Raw genomic sequence first — 15028 nt, 5'->3', positions numbered from 1 at the left:
CTACATGGGTGGAGGTTTACCACCACTGGGGAATCTGGAATACAACAAACGAACCGTCACCTTGTAGACTTTCCTTTTTAAAATGTTAAACAATTGAGAGAATCATAATCATCGCTATATTATTTTGTCTTTACAAACCTGCTGCCTTGATCCTGTTTGGAATTCGTAATGATGACTCTGTTCCCATCAGACAGGAGACACGTGCTCAGGAGGTTGCTTCCTGCTCGTCGGCTGTGTCTGAAGTTGACGTCAGTTTGGCCACTTCGAGCAACATTGCTGTACTTGTGCTTCTTGTCTGAGTTGGGGTTTAATATGGGGTGAGAGTTACAGGGTCTTCAGCACTAGTTCCAACATAACAAGCTATACATGCCAGTTTAAAGCTTCATATTTTTCATCGTGAAAACTTCTACAACAGGAGAAACGTGACACTCACATTTGTATGTGTATTGATCCTCGTCCACATTACTTGGCAGCACGTCATGCCCGTGCATAAAGTTCTGCAGCCCTCCACCGATACTCATCCCTCTTAGGGTGGTGTTATGAGGCATGAAGGGCAGCGGTCCGGGCAGGTTGATTTCAGGGGTGGGAAGAGAAGCTCCAGGATGCTGAGAGCATGTCTTTAAGATAAAGTGTTGAACAAAGAGCATGAGAAACATTGATGTATTTCTCCAGGACAGAAATGCTTTAAAGAGCATAAGCAGATGTTCACATAATGAGTAAACATCGTCTGTTAAGTGGTCAACACAACGCCATCGGCCTCGCTCACATATGCATCCTCACTCTTATTTTCTCTGCCTTCCTATATCCACCACTGCCCCCCGTGCACTGTGTCCACTCCACCCACACACTTAGCAGAGGATTGGTGATTAGACTGCATGTTGTTCCACATATATAAGCATCTTATAGGGGAAGAGTAATTACTGCTCATCAATAACAATGTTCAAATTCAAGCGAAAGCAGTTACAGGCATAGATTTAGAGTGACAACTGAGATGGCATTTATGAGAGTCAATAGGGGGGGAGGTTTGTGTTTGTGTTTTTAATGAGAAAACCCAGGGTCTCTGCTCTGTCATTTCCATATCTCCGATTAACAAGCAGAGAGGGTCGTGTTGACCTGGCTAATAGGGGGTAAATCCACTGGTGCATTATCGGCCGGGCACATTTCATCTAATCAGCAGGATGATGCTAGCAGGCTTAGACTGCTTTTAATTCAGAGCTGCGAGAGAATTACTGCCCCGCTCTCTCATTACATGAACATTAAATCAGTTGGACCGAACGAGTTTGATCCAGGCTTTCCTCTTTTTTGGTGGCTGCGGTTTAGTTGTTATCGTTTCGTTACTTTCAGTTGGAATACATGTTACATGATGAGGCCCATTATGAGATTCTGAATGAGCAATGTGTTTGTTCATCTGTAATTCAGTCCTGAGAGGATGGTTGATTCCTGTCGGGCAAAACAACACTCTAACAGTGCAAATTTGTTTAAAGTAAAACCTTTTTTGTTCACATGCTGTATGTATAGAATGTGAACAGTGCTGTTGGCAGGATATTACAAAAACTGAAGTCCTGACAATGCATCCCTCATCAGTCTGACTAAAGTCTGACCAGAAACCATGAAGACAAGTGAAATATTAAAGGCTTAGTAGTCTAACAATACTGAAATCATCTTGTAAAATTCCCAACAAGTGTAACTCTTCAATTTTCCTATGAAACTCCCCCAAGTTGACAAAAGATGCTGAAAACATGATCTCTGAGTGAACCGTAGCCCTGTGTGTATGCACATGCACACGAATCAGCCACAACATTAAACTACCTGCCTAATAGAATAAAAATTAGAATTAGAATAAAACTTTATTGATCCCTTCGGTACAAAACCTCAGGGAAATTGCTAGTATTGTGTAGATCTCCTTTTTTGGAGTCACTCAGATGCTTACGCTGTTTCCAACATATCAGCTTTAAGAACTGACTGTTCTGTTTGCTAACGACATAATCAATGTTGCTCACTTCACCTGTCAGAGGTGATAATGTTGTGGTTGATTGGTGTATGATTATGTGAGTGAGCATTGACGAGGTGTACAGTTCTCACAGATGGATCAGCACTGAGGAGTTCCGCCCTGGTCCTTTCCTCCAGAGTGACCACCACTCCATCCAGAACCTGCAACTGGGACAGGCGAAGCACTACCGCAGGTCTGTGGAGAGAATTACGAGCCACCTGCAACGATAAAATACACCTGTTTGATGAAACGTACTGTTTATAAACCGCTCTTCCGACAACTGAAGGCCAGAAATTTCAATAGCGGAGTCTGAATGAAGCCTGCCTCGAGACATCTGGGATAAATATGATGCTATGTGGGTCCCAGTGTAGTGATCATGTTCCCATCAGCTATTCCAGCGACCCAGCTGACAGCGGCAGATAGGTCCCTGCCCAGCTGAGGGCACCCTCTGGCCGGGGTATGAACCCAGCCTGTCCAGTCACAGAACTGCATGTTCCTGCAGGACACTGCTGCTGTGATTAAGTTGTGACTGTGTGCCAATGGATGTCCAGTGGAGAGGAGGAGACAGACTTTGGCCAGGGAACATGGGTGAAGGAGCTATCTCATACGATCAACAGCAGGAGGTATTGTCTCCAGGGTGGCTGTTGGCCTCTACCCTCTGGCAGGATTAACCCCTCCCCTATGGGAAAAGAAGGGGGATGGGATCAAGCAGTAAAGAGGCAACCACAGCTGAGCATTACCCTATGGACGACAGAGAGCCCCTGGGCTGTAGGCTCTGCTCAGGCCTGATCCATGAGCTCCAGATGGGTGATGTAACAGGGCCAATAGCGCACTGCCATTTGGTCAACGAATTTGTCTCTCATGCCAGCCAGTTTGAGGCACAGCAGACGGCCCTTCATGTAATCACTTAATTTGGAGCCACAGAGATGCACCGGGTTAGTGTTTCGGATTGTGAGAGAAACTGAGACCATAAGCGTGCTTTTGATAATTTGTTTGCAAGAGAAGGAGGTCAAAGTGTCCCGTGGGTGACAGCTCGTCGATTCACATCACCGTGTAAGCTTATGATAGAATAAAAAGGAAAAACTATGAATTCTGTTTTGCTTTGCTATGAAATTAAATCAACAAACTGTCCGCACAACCCAGTTATACTCACAGGATTGCCGACAATGGAGAGCTCCGTCAGCGAGGGAAGAACTTCTAATTTGTCAAGCTCTGTGACGTCCTACAAAACGAAGAGCAACAATAGATTATTTTAAACTCTTTTTCATTCACAAACCCCTCCTCCATGTAACAGTTCCTTCCCACTGGCTGTAGCCTGCCGTGTGTAGATAATGGAAACATATGCATCACGGCTGAACCTTTCATAATTTTGGTGTAGGCAGGATGGAAGCAGCTAATGGGAGAGATTACATGTGAGAGCTCTCATTAATCTCATGAGAGAGTTTGGGCACGCAACAGGGCACGCAACAGGGCATGGGGGGCATTTTCTCTCACTCCCAGCTTTATGCTCGGACTTGGCCGTGATTCAAAGACGCCCCCACTGTGAGGACCGATGCTTTGGGATGATTGCTGTATTTTATTTCTTAATTGAACGCGTGAAAACATTTAGGAAGTGAAAGGAAGAAGGAACTGGCAACAAAAGTGCAAATCACTCGCCCTGGATAAGGAGATGCAGGCTGAGAAGCTGATTACACGTTGTCCTGATTGTTCCCCTCTTTCTCCATGCACACAGCCCTGACCTTCAATCAAACTTGAATCTCCTTAATGCTACCCCTTGCGTGCCTCAGTGGGTGGTAATGACTTATGATTACTATACTTCATGTCTCACTTTGCAAATGCACAGAAAAGTAATACTGCTGCGCGCTGAATAAAATACATTCTTAAACATCTGACACATATGAACCAATCAGTAAAAGTTGGTGGTAAATCAAAAACTGCACAAAAGATGGCTGTGACCTCGGTGATGACCTCGGGAAATCACCGTGCTGTGAGTCATTCAGGCAGTTTAATTGAATACGCGGTTTCATTAAAATCCTGAATATAAACATTAAAAAATCCATCTTGTGAGGAGACTGCTGCCGCTGAAGCAGAATACCTGCAGCTTGTTCATGCCAAGGAAGAGCTTGCGGAGCTCAGTCAGTGGATCGAGATGGTTTAGCTCTCGGATTCGGTTCTCGGCTAGGTGCAGCTCCAGGAGCACGTTCTGGGCTGTGAAAGAGTTCTTGGCCAGACCTTTGATCCGGTTTCTGTCTAACACAAGCTCTCGGAGCTGGTGAAGCCCCTCCAAGCCTTCCACCTGGCTGATCTCATTACCTAGGTAGAGACCAAACCTCATTAAAACAATGGAAAGACGTCTCAAACAACAGCTTAACATTTCTATCGACTGCACACAACAGTAATCTGCACATCCTTAACAATAGAAAAGGAAGCATTTTGAGACACATTTGTTGGCTATTTCTTGTTAGCCCCTGGTGTAAAAAGCACTGAAATTACAGAAACAGCTTCCAAAGGTTTTCAAGCAGAAAGAGAGAAAGGAAAGTAAGGGTGGCTTTGTGGGACAAATCACCCTGACAAAGCAAAACTCAATCAAAAGCCTTCAAAAGCTGTTGAAAAGAAAGTCAGCCATTCTTTTCTTCAAGTCTCATCACCCACCTGGCCTTAGGTCTATGGGAGACTTTGCTCTCGGTGCTTGCCTTTTCACAGGCTGCCCTTTTCACCGGCTTTGAGAGGGAGGGGTGGTACAGCAACCATACATACCTTGTAGGAAGAGCGCTTTAAGATTGGTGAGCCTGCTGAGCTGCAGATTGGCCATATTGGAGATGCCATTGTGACTCAAATATAGCACCTCCAGGCTTCCCATCAGTGGCTCCAGGCTGCCAGTGGGCCCAGTATCCCTTAAACACAGACACAGAGGGACAGTTTGCAACCTCGGTGGTTAAACGAACATCTCATTCTCCCTCCTGCTGGCGCATTTAACTGGTCAGACCTCACAGGTGCAAACCTCTTCATGGCAATCACAGTCAGACAAACAAAAGGATGCCTGTCGCCTCGCTGTTTATGCACCGGTTTCTACACAAGGAATACGTCACTGAAAAATCCTGTTATTCCTGCAATACACTATCTAGGAAGATTTCAATGTTTAGATTTTTACTGATGACAATTCTGGAAATGATCAGTATTAATTCACTTTTGATTCAAATCACAAGAATTCTTTTTTTTTTTTTGCATTACTACATTTGCAACCATTTTTTTAAAAAGGTTTTTATCAGGAACCTCTGTAAAAGTTTATATAACCGTCAATAGGCTGTTCATTCATTGGCTGGTCAGTGCTGCCCCCTAATGGCTACAGTCCACAAAATCACAAAAACGATGCAAAATGTAAGAATAAACAGTAAATATCCATCCATCCCTGATCTATACACCGCTTAATCCTCACTAGGGTCATGGGGGGCTGGAGTCTATTCCAGCTGACTCAGGGTGAAGGCAGGTTCACCTGGACAGGTAACCAGTCTATCACAGGGCTACACTTAGAGACAGACAACCAAGCACACTCACATTCACACCTATGGACAATTTAGATTCACCAATTAACCTCAGCATGTTTCTGGACTGTGGGAGGAAGCCGGAGAACCCGGAGAGAACCCACGCTGCACGGGGAGAACATGGAGACTCCACACAGAAGGTTCCTCACTGGGACGCGAACCAGCGACCTTCTAGCTGCGAGGCGATGGTGCTAACCACCGCTCCACATTGCAGCCCAACAGTACATATTCTGTGTGAAAATCTCGCTTTTATATAAATGAGCGAGCTAAAACTGCTTCATATCACCTGCTGGATTTGGATGGGCTCTGCTGGCCGTAGCCGCTTGAGTGGACTTTGCTGTACAGTATCTGTCTGTTAGTCAGGTGAGTCTTCTGTCTGGGCAGAATGGACTCGATGTGGTTGTAGTTCAGACAAAGAGCCTGTAAAGAAGTAAATAATCTATCAGTCTATGGCTTGGCTACATTTAAAGCCAGTCTGTGGACACTCAGCATGATTTTTACTTTGATATTGGGCAGGTAGATGAGGCCGGAGAAGGACGTGAGGTTGTTGTGGTCTAAGTTGACGCTGTGCAGGTTACAGAACTGGTCCGCTGGAGACAGATCAACCATCCTGTGGGAAACAAAGGGGATGTTTTGGGCTCATTTTGTTTTTAAAGTGTTGTCTTTATCTGCTTGTAGATCTAGGCTATTACCTAATGGAGCAAGATTGAAGGGTGAGGTAGGTGATTTCTGTGTAGTTTGAGTGGCCCAGCTTCTCTGCCACTGTGTCCATGGTTAGTCTTCCCCTGAACATATTCTTTGCACTCTCACACTCGCTCACTTCCTAGAGAAAAAAAAGAAAAGAACAGTAAATACAAATGACTGGATAGAATCACTACAACATCACAACATTCAGTTGGTTGCACTTTTGGCTCATACCACTGCAAATCCATCCAGAGCTTTAAGGGAGGGGAGATGAAACACGACATATATTCGATAGTTTTCCAGTTTTTCCACTAAAGGATTCCCACAGAGATCCAGAATGATGAGGTTCGCCAATCCCTGAAAAAGAAAAAGGCGCAAACAAGCTTAATTACCGCGATGAAAATCTGAAATCCTTATTTCTCTTCCAGGTCGTGAGGTTTGACATCAAATTGTCTGTTTTAATTACAGTAGATTCTCACCTTCAGGTAGTAGATATCTCTTGAAGCAGAAAGCTGGTTGCTGCCGATGTAAAGTTCAAGGAGAGAGCGAACTCTGTGGATTCCATGCAGGGATGTGATGCGGTTGTTCTCCACTGACAGAAAAGCCAGGTTGGGCAGCTGATCTAGAACCGAGGCATCCAGACTAGACAGCTGATTCCCATCTACACTCAGTTTATTTAGGCACTGCAGTCTGGCCAGGCCTGTGCAAAGACAGACACAGAAATAATGATGGTTACTCTGCTTTAGGTGTAGGTATCATAACTACTTCTGAGGTAAATCATGTTAAGTGTGTGAATGACCACTGAGCGTGCTGATGCTGTTGTTGTTCAGGGAGAGCTCCTCCAGCTTCAGGCAGCTTTCAAGACCCTCCACTTTAGAGATGTCGTTATCATTAAAGGAGGCCCAACGCAGGTTAACGAGCTTATTCAGGTTAATCAGCTTGGAAATCCTCTGGTTGTCAAGGTTCAGGGTGGTGATCTGGTCAAAATGGAGTGACCACAAACACATAAAAGCAAATATTATTCAAGATTACATGGACTACTGTTTAAATTATGCAATAGTGGAGACCGTATCAACATCATGCAGCCCGGTCAGGCTCCAGAGTAACTACTTTCCAAATGCATCTTTACAGTCACTTATTTTACGAAGAAGCCTTCCCGCTGCTGCTCACTTTTGCAGTCCAGTCGGGCTCCAGTTCTCTCCCGAGGCCCCAGGGTGCAGGACTCAAACGACATAGGAGCTGGGCTGTTGACAGCAGACTAAGACTACGGGGACGGTCTTCGTTGGTACGGGAGTGAGCCAGGAGAGATGCCTGCGAGCAGTGTCAACAAGTCTGACTGAATTACAGTACGGCACGTAGCTACTTAGTTTAATCAATCAACATCTTATATGATTATAGAAAAAATGTGTCTTCACGCAGAGCAGACCCGAGAAATAAAAATATTGTCTTATCTGTAAAAGAAGAAATATTTACAAAATCTGTCAAACCTGGTTAATTTTGGAGCCAGCAGCCATCTGAACAGCTTCAGCAGCCTCCTCCTCTGCTACCAGAACATCATCCAGATGTGTGAGGGTTGTGAGACGGCCAAGTACGGTCATCCTCACTGTTTCTGGCTGGAAGGAAGGGGGAAAACACACTGCAGCATGTACTCTATGCATATGTTGAACATGCAATTAGTATTGTAGAGCTTCCATTTATAGCATTAAGATTTATTTTGATCACAGCACTCGCCTTGTCCCAGGGATTGTATCGGGTGTCCAGCTTCAGCAGAGCAGGTGTGTGTCTTCTCAGCACAGCCGTCTCCTCTCTGGCCTTGGTCAACTTGTTCCAGCTCACATCGAGCTGTTTGAGCTGCCCCAGCCCCCGCAGCCCTTCTAGAGTCACCAAGTGGTTATAGCTAGCATCCAAAAACTCAAGGTTGGGCTGCATTTTAGGTACAGGGGACAACACGTGTTAAATATTTGCATTTTATACTATGGTCCAAAACTCTTTATTATGTCGATCCAGTTAAATCTAATATTACACAAGTAAGCAATAGAGTCTTTTTCTAGGATCACGTTTACCATGTGAGAAATGTCATCGAGGCGTGTGAACTCATTGAAGCTGATGGTAAGATGTCTCAGAGCTGTGAGGCTGGAAATCTCCTTAACTTTACTCAGACTGTTGCCGTGAAGGTTAAGCTTCTGGAAATTCAACCCATTAAAGAGACGTCACGGTGAGTGTATGAAACGGCTTCAAAACCAAACTCCTGTTTAATAAAATGGCCGAGGACTTACAGTGATCTGACTGAGGACGTTGGCTCTGGCCACATTAAGAAGAATCGTATCATCCAAGCTCAACAACCTGGGCTGCGGCTTCAGCACAGGCTCCATGTTGAGGACTCCTTTGTCCAGGATGATGTCGTTGGAAGGAGGAGTATCTCTGCCTGTGCCGTGGCTCGAAAATGAAGGTTGTTCCTTGTCCTTGTGACAGCACATCAAAATGTTAACATGTGCAGCTGAAGGAGAGACATTTAAAAATCTTCTGTTTCTTTTGGCTGAAGTTCCTGCTGAGTCTTCATCACATCAGCGGAACTGAGTCATTGTTTTACTCCCTGGTCATGCCGTCACAAATCATCAACTCTTTAGAGCAATGTCCGTTCAATCATCTCTCATTTGCCTGAATGTTTTTTGTTTTGTTTTTTATCATAAGCAATGAATATTTATAAAGATATTTGTGAAATTGTAGTTTGATATATCAAATACTTTCCGAGATAAAGGCATGTATTACCCCGGTGATGTATTCAAAGTATATGATGTACTCTGGCAGGACGAGCTCATGTTCAAACACAAACCAGTGCCTCCTGCGTGGATTGCAGTCAGGACCAGTGTGTGTTTTGGTGGAGCGAGGTCTGTCTGCATAAAAAACACACAGAAAGACAAAATGTTTGAACAGATCTAATAAAAAGTCATCTCCATGTCTTTTACTTCACCAGATACCTTCACTCATTGCAGATCTGTGCTTCGCGTCCACATTGCGATACACAGAGTAGACTCTGGGGTAGCTGCTCCTGTCCAGCGGTTCTCCATCACGAATGGGTGTGCTGTTACCCACGAACACTTTGGAAACAATAACCTGACCTAGAGGCAAAACAAAAGCATTAGCATTTTAGCTATTATGAAAACAATCACAGTAGTTCCAGCGAATTGGAATATGAGAACATGACAGTACAACTAACTCACTGTGCCTAAGGGGGATTGTGTCGGTACTTTGCTTAGAATCACACCGGCTGGCTTGGCGCAATGCATACTGGAGTCTGGGCTGTTCGGTCACACTTAAACTATTGGATAAAGGTACGGCACCAACTCTTCCCAAGGCCTAATTCAAAGAGATTAAAAAAACAAAAATCAGATTGTTCCACAGCACTCGTGTAGTTCTTTCTAGATGCAGATGCACACACACACATCACAACTTCTCTCCTTCTCTGACTCATTGCTGTTGCTCATGCTGTTCATTGCATTGTCTACAGGTGTAGAGGCGTGAACTGACGAGCAAACACCACATTAGCTTAAAGTTTTCTCCTAATTCTTAGTCGAATAAATCAGGATGACAGGAGTTAATGTGTGTGCAGGTGAATTCTTCCTGGCAGAACACGCACCTTTTGTTGCTCTGCGGCTTTGAAGCCTTCCTCTAGAATGCACAAAGTTTCTTCCTTCTGACGACGTTCAGGGCCAGCTACATAGAATAAATACTCCAGTCGACGTCTGTAATTCCTGCTTAAAAAGGTCCTTTTACTGACTGTCACAGTATTATGCTTAACATCTGCACAGAGGTATTGTTCAGACCCATTATTCATCCTTTTTCATCGCTGTCTAGTTTCACTTACTGTGGAAGGATGACAGAGTCGTCGCTGGCGAGCAGGCTGTGAAGTTTGTCCTCAAAGCGAAGCCTCAGAGCACTGTTGTGAATCCGAATAACTCTGTCAATCTTAATGTCAATGAAGCCCTGACTCTTGAAGTCCGAAGGAGAGAAGCGGGAAAGCAAGAGGTCACAACAGGATGTAAACCTGAAAAAATAAAAACAGAGCGTTATTGTTGCCTCTCTGCTACTGTGAATTACACAACGGTTAAAGCTACGTTTGGTAATAACAATGAGTACCAGGGGTCGGTGGAGCAGCCCTCCTCCAAACGGATGTTTCCAACACTTTCAAGCTCCATCAATAGAAACTGCACCGTGTATTCCATCCTGTTTGTGGCTTTGGCCAACTCCTGCTCATACCAGGCTTCAATCCTGAATATAAAAGAAGATTTTTTTATTTTTTATGTTGGAGGTGCTGTCATGTAAGCAGTTAAAATTACACAAAACAATGATTCATTCTCTCATCTGAACATGCAAACTGACTCCTTCATCCTCCTGGTCCACAGCTTCAGCCTTTCCCTCAGCGCTTCAGTCTTTAGGAGTATTTTGTGCTCCGTGGCAGGATCACGACTGATGTTGGCGGATGAGTCACTTCTTTCAGTTGAACCTTCCTCCGACTGGTTCGGTCCTCCTGGTTCATCCCCTGACTTGCAGGCAGACTTCTTGCAACTAAGCGGCACCATGGAGAGCTCACGTTCAAGCTAGGAATGCATCCAAGTGAAAACAGTTCTCTTAACTGTGCACAGAAACAGCAGCATGCAGCTAAAAAAACGTATCCTGTTATTTTCAAAATGTTTCATGGATTGTACATACACGTTTGAGAGCATGGCTGAGGGTCCTGTTGCATTCTTCGGGTAACTGTAGTAGACTTTTTTTCCTCTCGAGCAGACTGAGCTGGGCCTCTGCCAGGTTCCTCTGAGCGGTACGTACACGCATGTTGTAGTACATCATTTTCTTCATTACAGCAGACTGCAAGAAAAAGACTCCTTAGTTGGTCTTAAAAGAACCACATAAAGGCAACAAATGACAAAAGTAATGTGTACTTTAAAGAAAAAAAGAAAAAAAGACAGGCATAGTTCAAATCTACCCCATTTTAATGCTGCTCAGTATCTTAACAACTACCAAAAATAACAATTGTGAGTTAAATTACAGAGAAAATAATAAAAAGAAAACATACGTTGTTATTTTTGTGGTGTCTCCAAAAAAATCTAGAGGAAACTTAAAGGGATTGTTTGAAATTCAGGTACGTCATTAGGAAATCAACACAAATCAAGAGAATGTGTAGCCTCTCAGAAGTCAAACACAGACTCATGTGAACTCGCGGTCCCGTAAGTCGTCTCAATACCTCGGCCGCCTCCTTGACTTGCTTGCTGGAGACGTCATAGGTGTCGAGTCGTTGGAGGCCTGGCATGTGATAAAGAACGTGTGTGGCATAGTTACACAGCAGGCACACTGGGTTTGGCGTTGACGTGGGGTCCTTCAGTGCTAATTCACTCAGATGGGGCAGATGGGCGAGCAGGGTCAGCTCCTGTTACAACAACAGAACACAGAGAAAGGTTTGTGTCTGCTCCACGAAGGACACCGTTATTCCTCACGAGAATAAAAAAAAAAGAATTTATAATTTAAATTAATTTGATTATCTTTTGATGTTTTTAACAAACAACAGATTTAAACCTCGTGCAGACCCTACATCTGGTTCTTATGCTTCCAACATTAGTCTCTTAGAGGCTGTTCAAGGATGAACGATCTGGTAGCAAGACAGACATTTTTTCGTCAAAATGCCACAATAAGTTTACAGCACTGCTGCATTATTGCTATTGTAAAGAGACTGCAGTACAATAGGCATTATATTTTAGAAGTCAGAAGCATTGTGGCATCTTTTGCAAATTGACTAAAAACCTAAATTTACGCTCAGTGTTGAAGGAACTGTCTGTCACCCGGCTATTGTTGACGGGGTTACAGATGAGCCAAAGATCTTTCATAACTTGCTTTTTCTTTTTTCTTCTATATTCACTGCACAGCCATGAAAAAGAAATGTCACACCGTAATGGCAAGGAGGGCAAAGACTTATTCTTTGATCCTGCTGGTATTGCAATGTACCGGGAACTCTGCTATGAATGACAATAATTAAATTCTTTAGAGCAAAGCTAGGTTAGGAAAAAATGTGGATTGCAGGAATAAGATTGGAGGTGTTAACCCAATCAAAGCTAAAGCCACAAAACGTGTGTGTTTCAGGTCAAGATGACCTTGAACAAAAACAATGATTCAGTATAAATGCTCTGAATGAGCTCATCAGCTACAGCATATGTCTAAAACTTAAAGTTAACACAAAGCTGGATATTAGAAAATTCTTATATAGTCTTTGAAGTATTTTTTTTTTAAATTTCTTTTTAAAGATGCAATGGAATACATATCATTGAATTTGGAATGGCAAAACTTTTAATTATGCTGCTCAATACCTCAGTGAAGGTCTTGTTCAGCCAGCCCGTTGTCGACATGATTGAAAATCTGAACTGGCCGAGACCCCGACATTTCCCAAGAATTTAGAAATGCCCTTTGTCAAACCAAGGATTTTAATAAGATTTTACAAAATCCCTAAGAAAACTTTTTACAGAAGGAATTCAAAAGCATGTTTTGGTTTTTAATCTTACCTTAAAGGAGCTGATCTTGTTCCCGGACAGATTGAGATTCTGAAGGCTGACATTGGGATCAAGGCTGTACCCTTATAAAAAAATAAAATAAAATTTAAAATCTAAAATGATCTATTAATATTATTTTTCAAGCTGCTTACTGACCATCAAATTTGGCAAAGAAAACACAGAGGGTTAAAAAAAAACCTACCAATTTTTTCAATAATATTGTCAGCAAGGTTTAGTTCCTTCAGGTTTTGAAGTGTGGTCAAGCCCTTTAGGAAAAAAACACAACCACATTATTCATAAAACAAGGAAGAGATGCACTAGTTAGATAAATAGACATCATATTTGTGAATTTGTAGTTTACAGTTCAAACCTGTATTTTATTTATGCAGTTGTTATTGAGCCACAGGACTTCCAGGTTGACCTGCAATTCTAAATTCTCTATTTCACAGATTTGATTATCATAAAGGTAGAGTTTCTGTAGTTGTAGACAGTTCTGTAGTCCAGATATGTCCTGCAACAAAAACAATATGGCACAGGTTATTGTTTAATAGTATTTTGTACAAGTCACCGATGCTGGTTATTGTATTTTTCAAATCATGAATGATAATGTATGTATGCAACAGACAGGTTTTAGTACTTGTGCTGCAAAACAGCAAGTCGCTCACAAGATTTACTTTATTTGGACTGTAATGATTCAAGGTGTCATAAAAAACTTACTGTCAGATGGCACTGGACTATCCACAGCTCCTGGAGCAGAGGGCAGCACTCAAGTCCTTCGATGTGTTTTATGTTCTGGTCCACTATGGTCAGCTGGCAGAGCCTTGGGAAGAAGGACAGTCCAACCATGCGAGGGAAACCAGAGAAGAAGATCTCTAATGTCTTGACATTGCATCCTTCTTGTGCGATTTTTTCATAGGACACTCCATTAACCAGGCACTGTTGGGAAAAAATAATCACTGTGTTTGAACAAGGTCTTATTATCACTGGGAATAAAAATAAATAAATCAAATGCAGTGAAAATAATGAAAAAAGAAACGAAAGGCAAAATATACACCAGCAACTTCAAACTGAACATTTACCTACAGTGTAAAAAAGAAATGTTTTATTAAAAATACAGTAATTTTTCATCATTTAAAAAAAATCTAGTACTAAACTTTTGAACAGAAAACATAGAGGAGTTTAGTTCCTTCAGGTTTTGAAGTGTGTTCAAGTGCTTCAGGGAAAAAAACAAAACAGAAACAACTACAAGCAGGAGCTAAATGATAAAACATGCAAATGCACAATCTTAGTTTGCAAAATTAACAGAAATCCAGAAATTAAATATATGTACAGTACACACCAAAACACAGATAGATAGACAGATAGATAGATAGATAGATAGATAGATAGATAGATAGATAGACAGACAGATAGACAGATAGACAGATAGATAGATAGATAGATAGATAGATAGATAGATAGATAGATAGATAGATAGATAGATAGATAGATCTTATTTAACAAGCAAATCCTTGTCAAATTACAGACCCAGTTTGTCTTTTTAGATTAGAATAGAATTATTATTACTATTATTATATGAGGGAAATTTACATGCCACAGCAGCATCCAAAAAATAGAAAAGAAAGTACAAGGAAATAATAATTAAGTAATAATAAAATAAATGTGTACACAAGATGACAAAAATATACAATTGAATGAAAAAATACATGTATTTTTATATAGAATATTTACACTGAAAAAAAACTGATTTTTCTGTTGTCACAAATTGTATGATATTTTAAAAAATATTATTTACAATAATAAACCTTTACATGTCATAATATTCTAATTTCTTTTGATAATTTCATGGCTTGACAAGTCTCTACTGGTACATCAGATATCCAATCCCTTTTGTTATTTTATTGGCATGCTTGTATATTTTGGAAACATAGGGGGAAAAATCTCTAAAATAAAAATTTAAAAAAAATCCATAAAGCTGCAGATTTTTCCCTTTAATGTCGGCACCATTTGTTAAGAAGATGTTTGACTGACCAGTTTCTTGACCACCTCCTCGTCCCCTCGGTTCTTCTGTTTCTCACTCTGCAACATAACTCTGCAACCAGTGAAAATAGCTCATGTCTTACATTCATTTTCTTGTCTTATTTTACTGAGAGTCTGCTGGAAAATAAATGACAAACGTAGAGATAAAGAGGGACTACACGTACCTGCAATAGTTGAGGTTAGCACATTGATGCTAACTTTGCTAGCCTCTCCAGATGTGCCACTCACTGGCCGGC

At 42.1% G+C, this 15028-nt stretch overlaps 1 protein-coding gene across 1 annotated transcript; it reads right to left on the bottom strand.

Annotated features, from left to right (window-relative positions):
- Window positions 1-14840, bottom strand: lrrc9 (leucine rich repeat containing 9). The gene is made up of 32 exons (XM_008284226.1): window positions 14784-14840; window positions 13470-13688; window positions 13123-13263; window positions 12955-13018; window positions 12765-12835; window positions 11459-11641; window positions 10927-11082; window positions 10597-10814; window positions 10354-10485; window positions 10082-10261; window positions 9854-9968; window positions 9438-9573; window positions 9195-9335; window positions 8986-9110; window positions 8493-8678; window positions 8280-8399; window positions 7948-8139; window positions 7704-7829; window positions 7387-7527; window positions 7016-7193; window positions 6696-6916; window positions 6451-6573; window positions 6225-6355; window positions 6034-6142; window positions 5819-5952; window positions 4748-4884; window positions 4086-4303; window positions 3144-3212; window positions 2083-2208; window positions 434-617; window positions 139-295; window positions 1-34 (listed from the first exon to the last, which is right to left on the bottom strand). Exons 1-32 carry the CDS (start codon window positions 14838-14840, stop codon window positions 1-3), a joined length of 4524 nt encoding a protein of 1507 aa, XP_008282448.1.
- Between the last annotated feature and the right edge of the window lie 188 nt (window positions 14841-15028).

This window comes from Stegastes partitus, unplaced genomic scaffold (assembly GCF_000690725.1).
Source record: "Stegastes partitus isolate 25-593 unplaced genomic scaffold, Stegastes_partitus-1.0.2 Scaffold8, whole genome shotgun sequence".
Lineage (NCBI taxonomy): Eukaryota > Metazoa > Chordata > Actinopteri > Pomacentridae > Stegastes > Stegastes partitus.
Note: the sequence above shows the minus strand (reverse complement) of the source record. Positions and strands in the feature narration are given on the sequence as shown.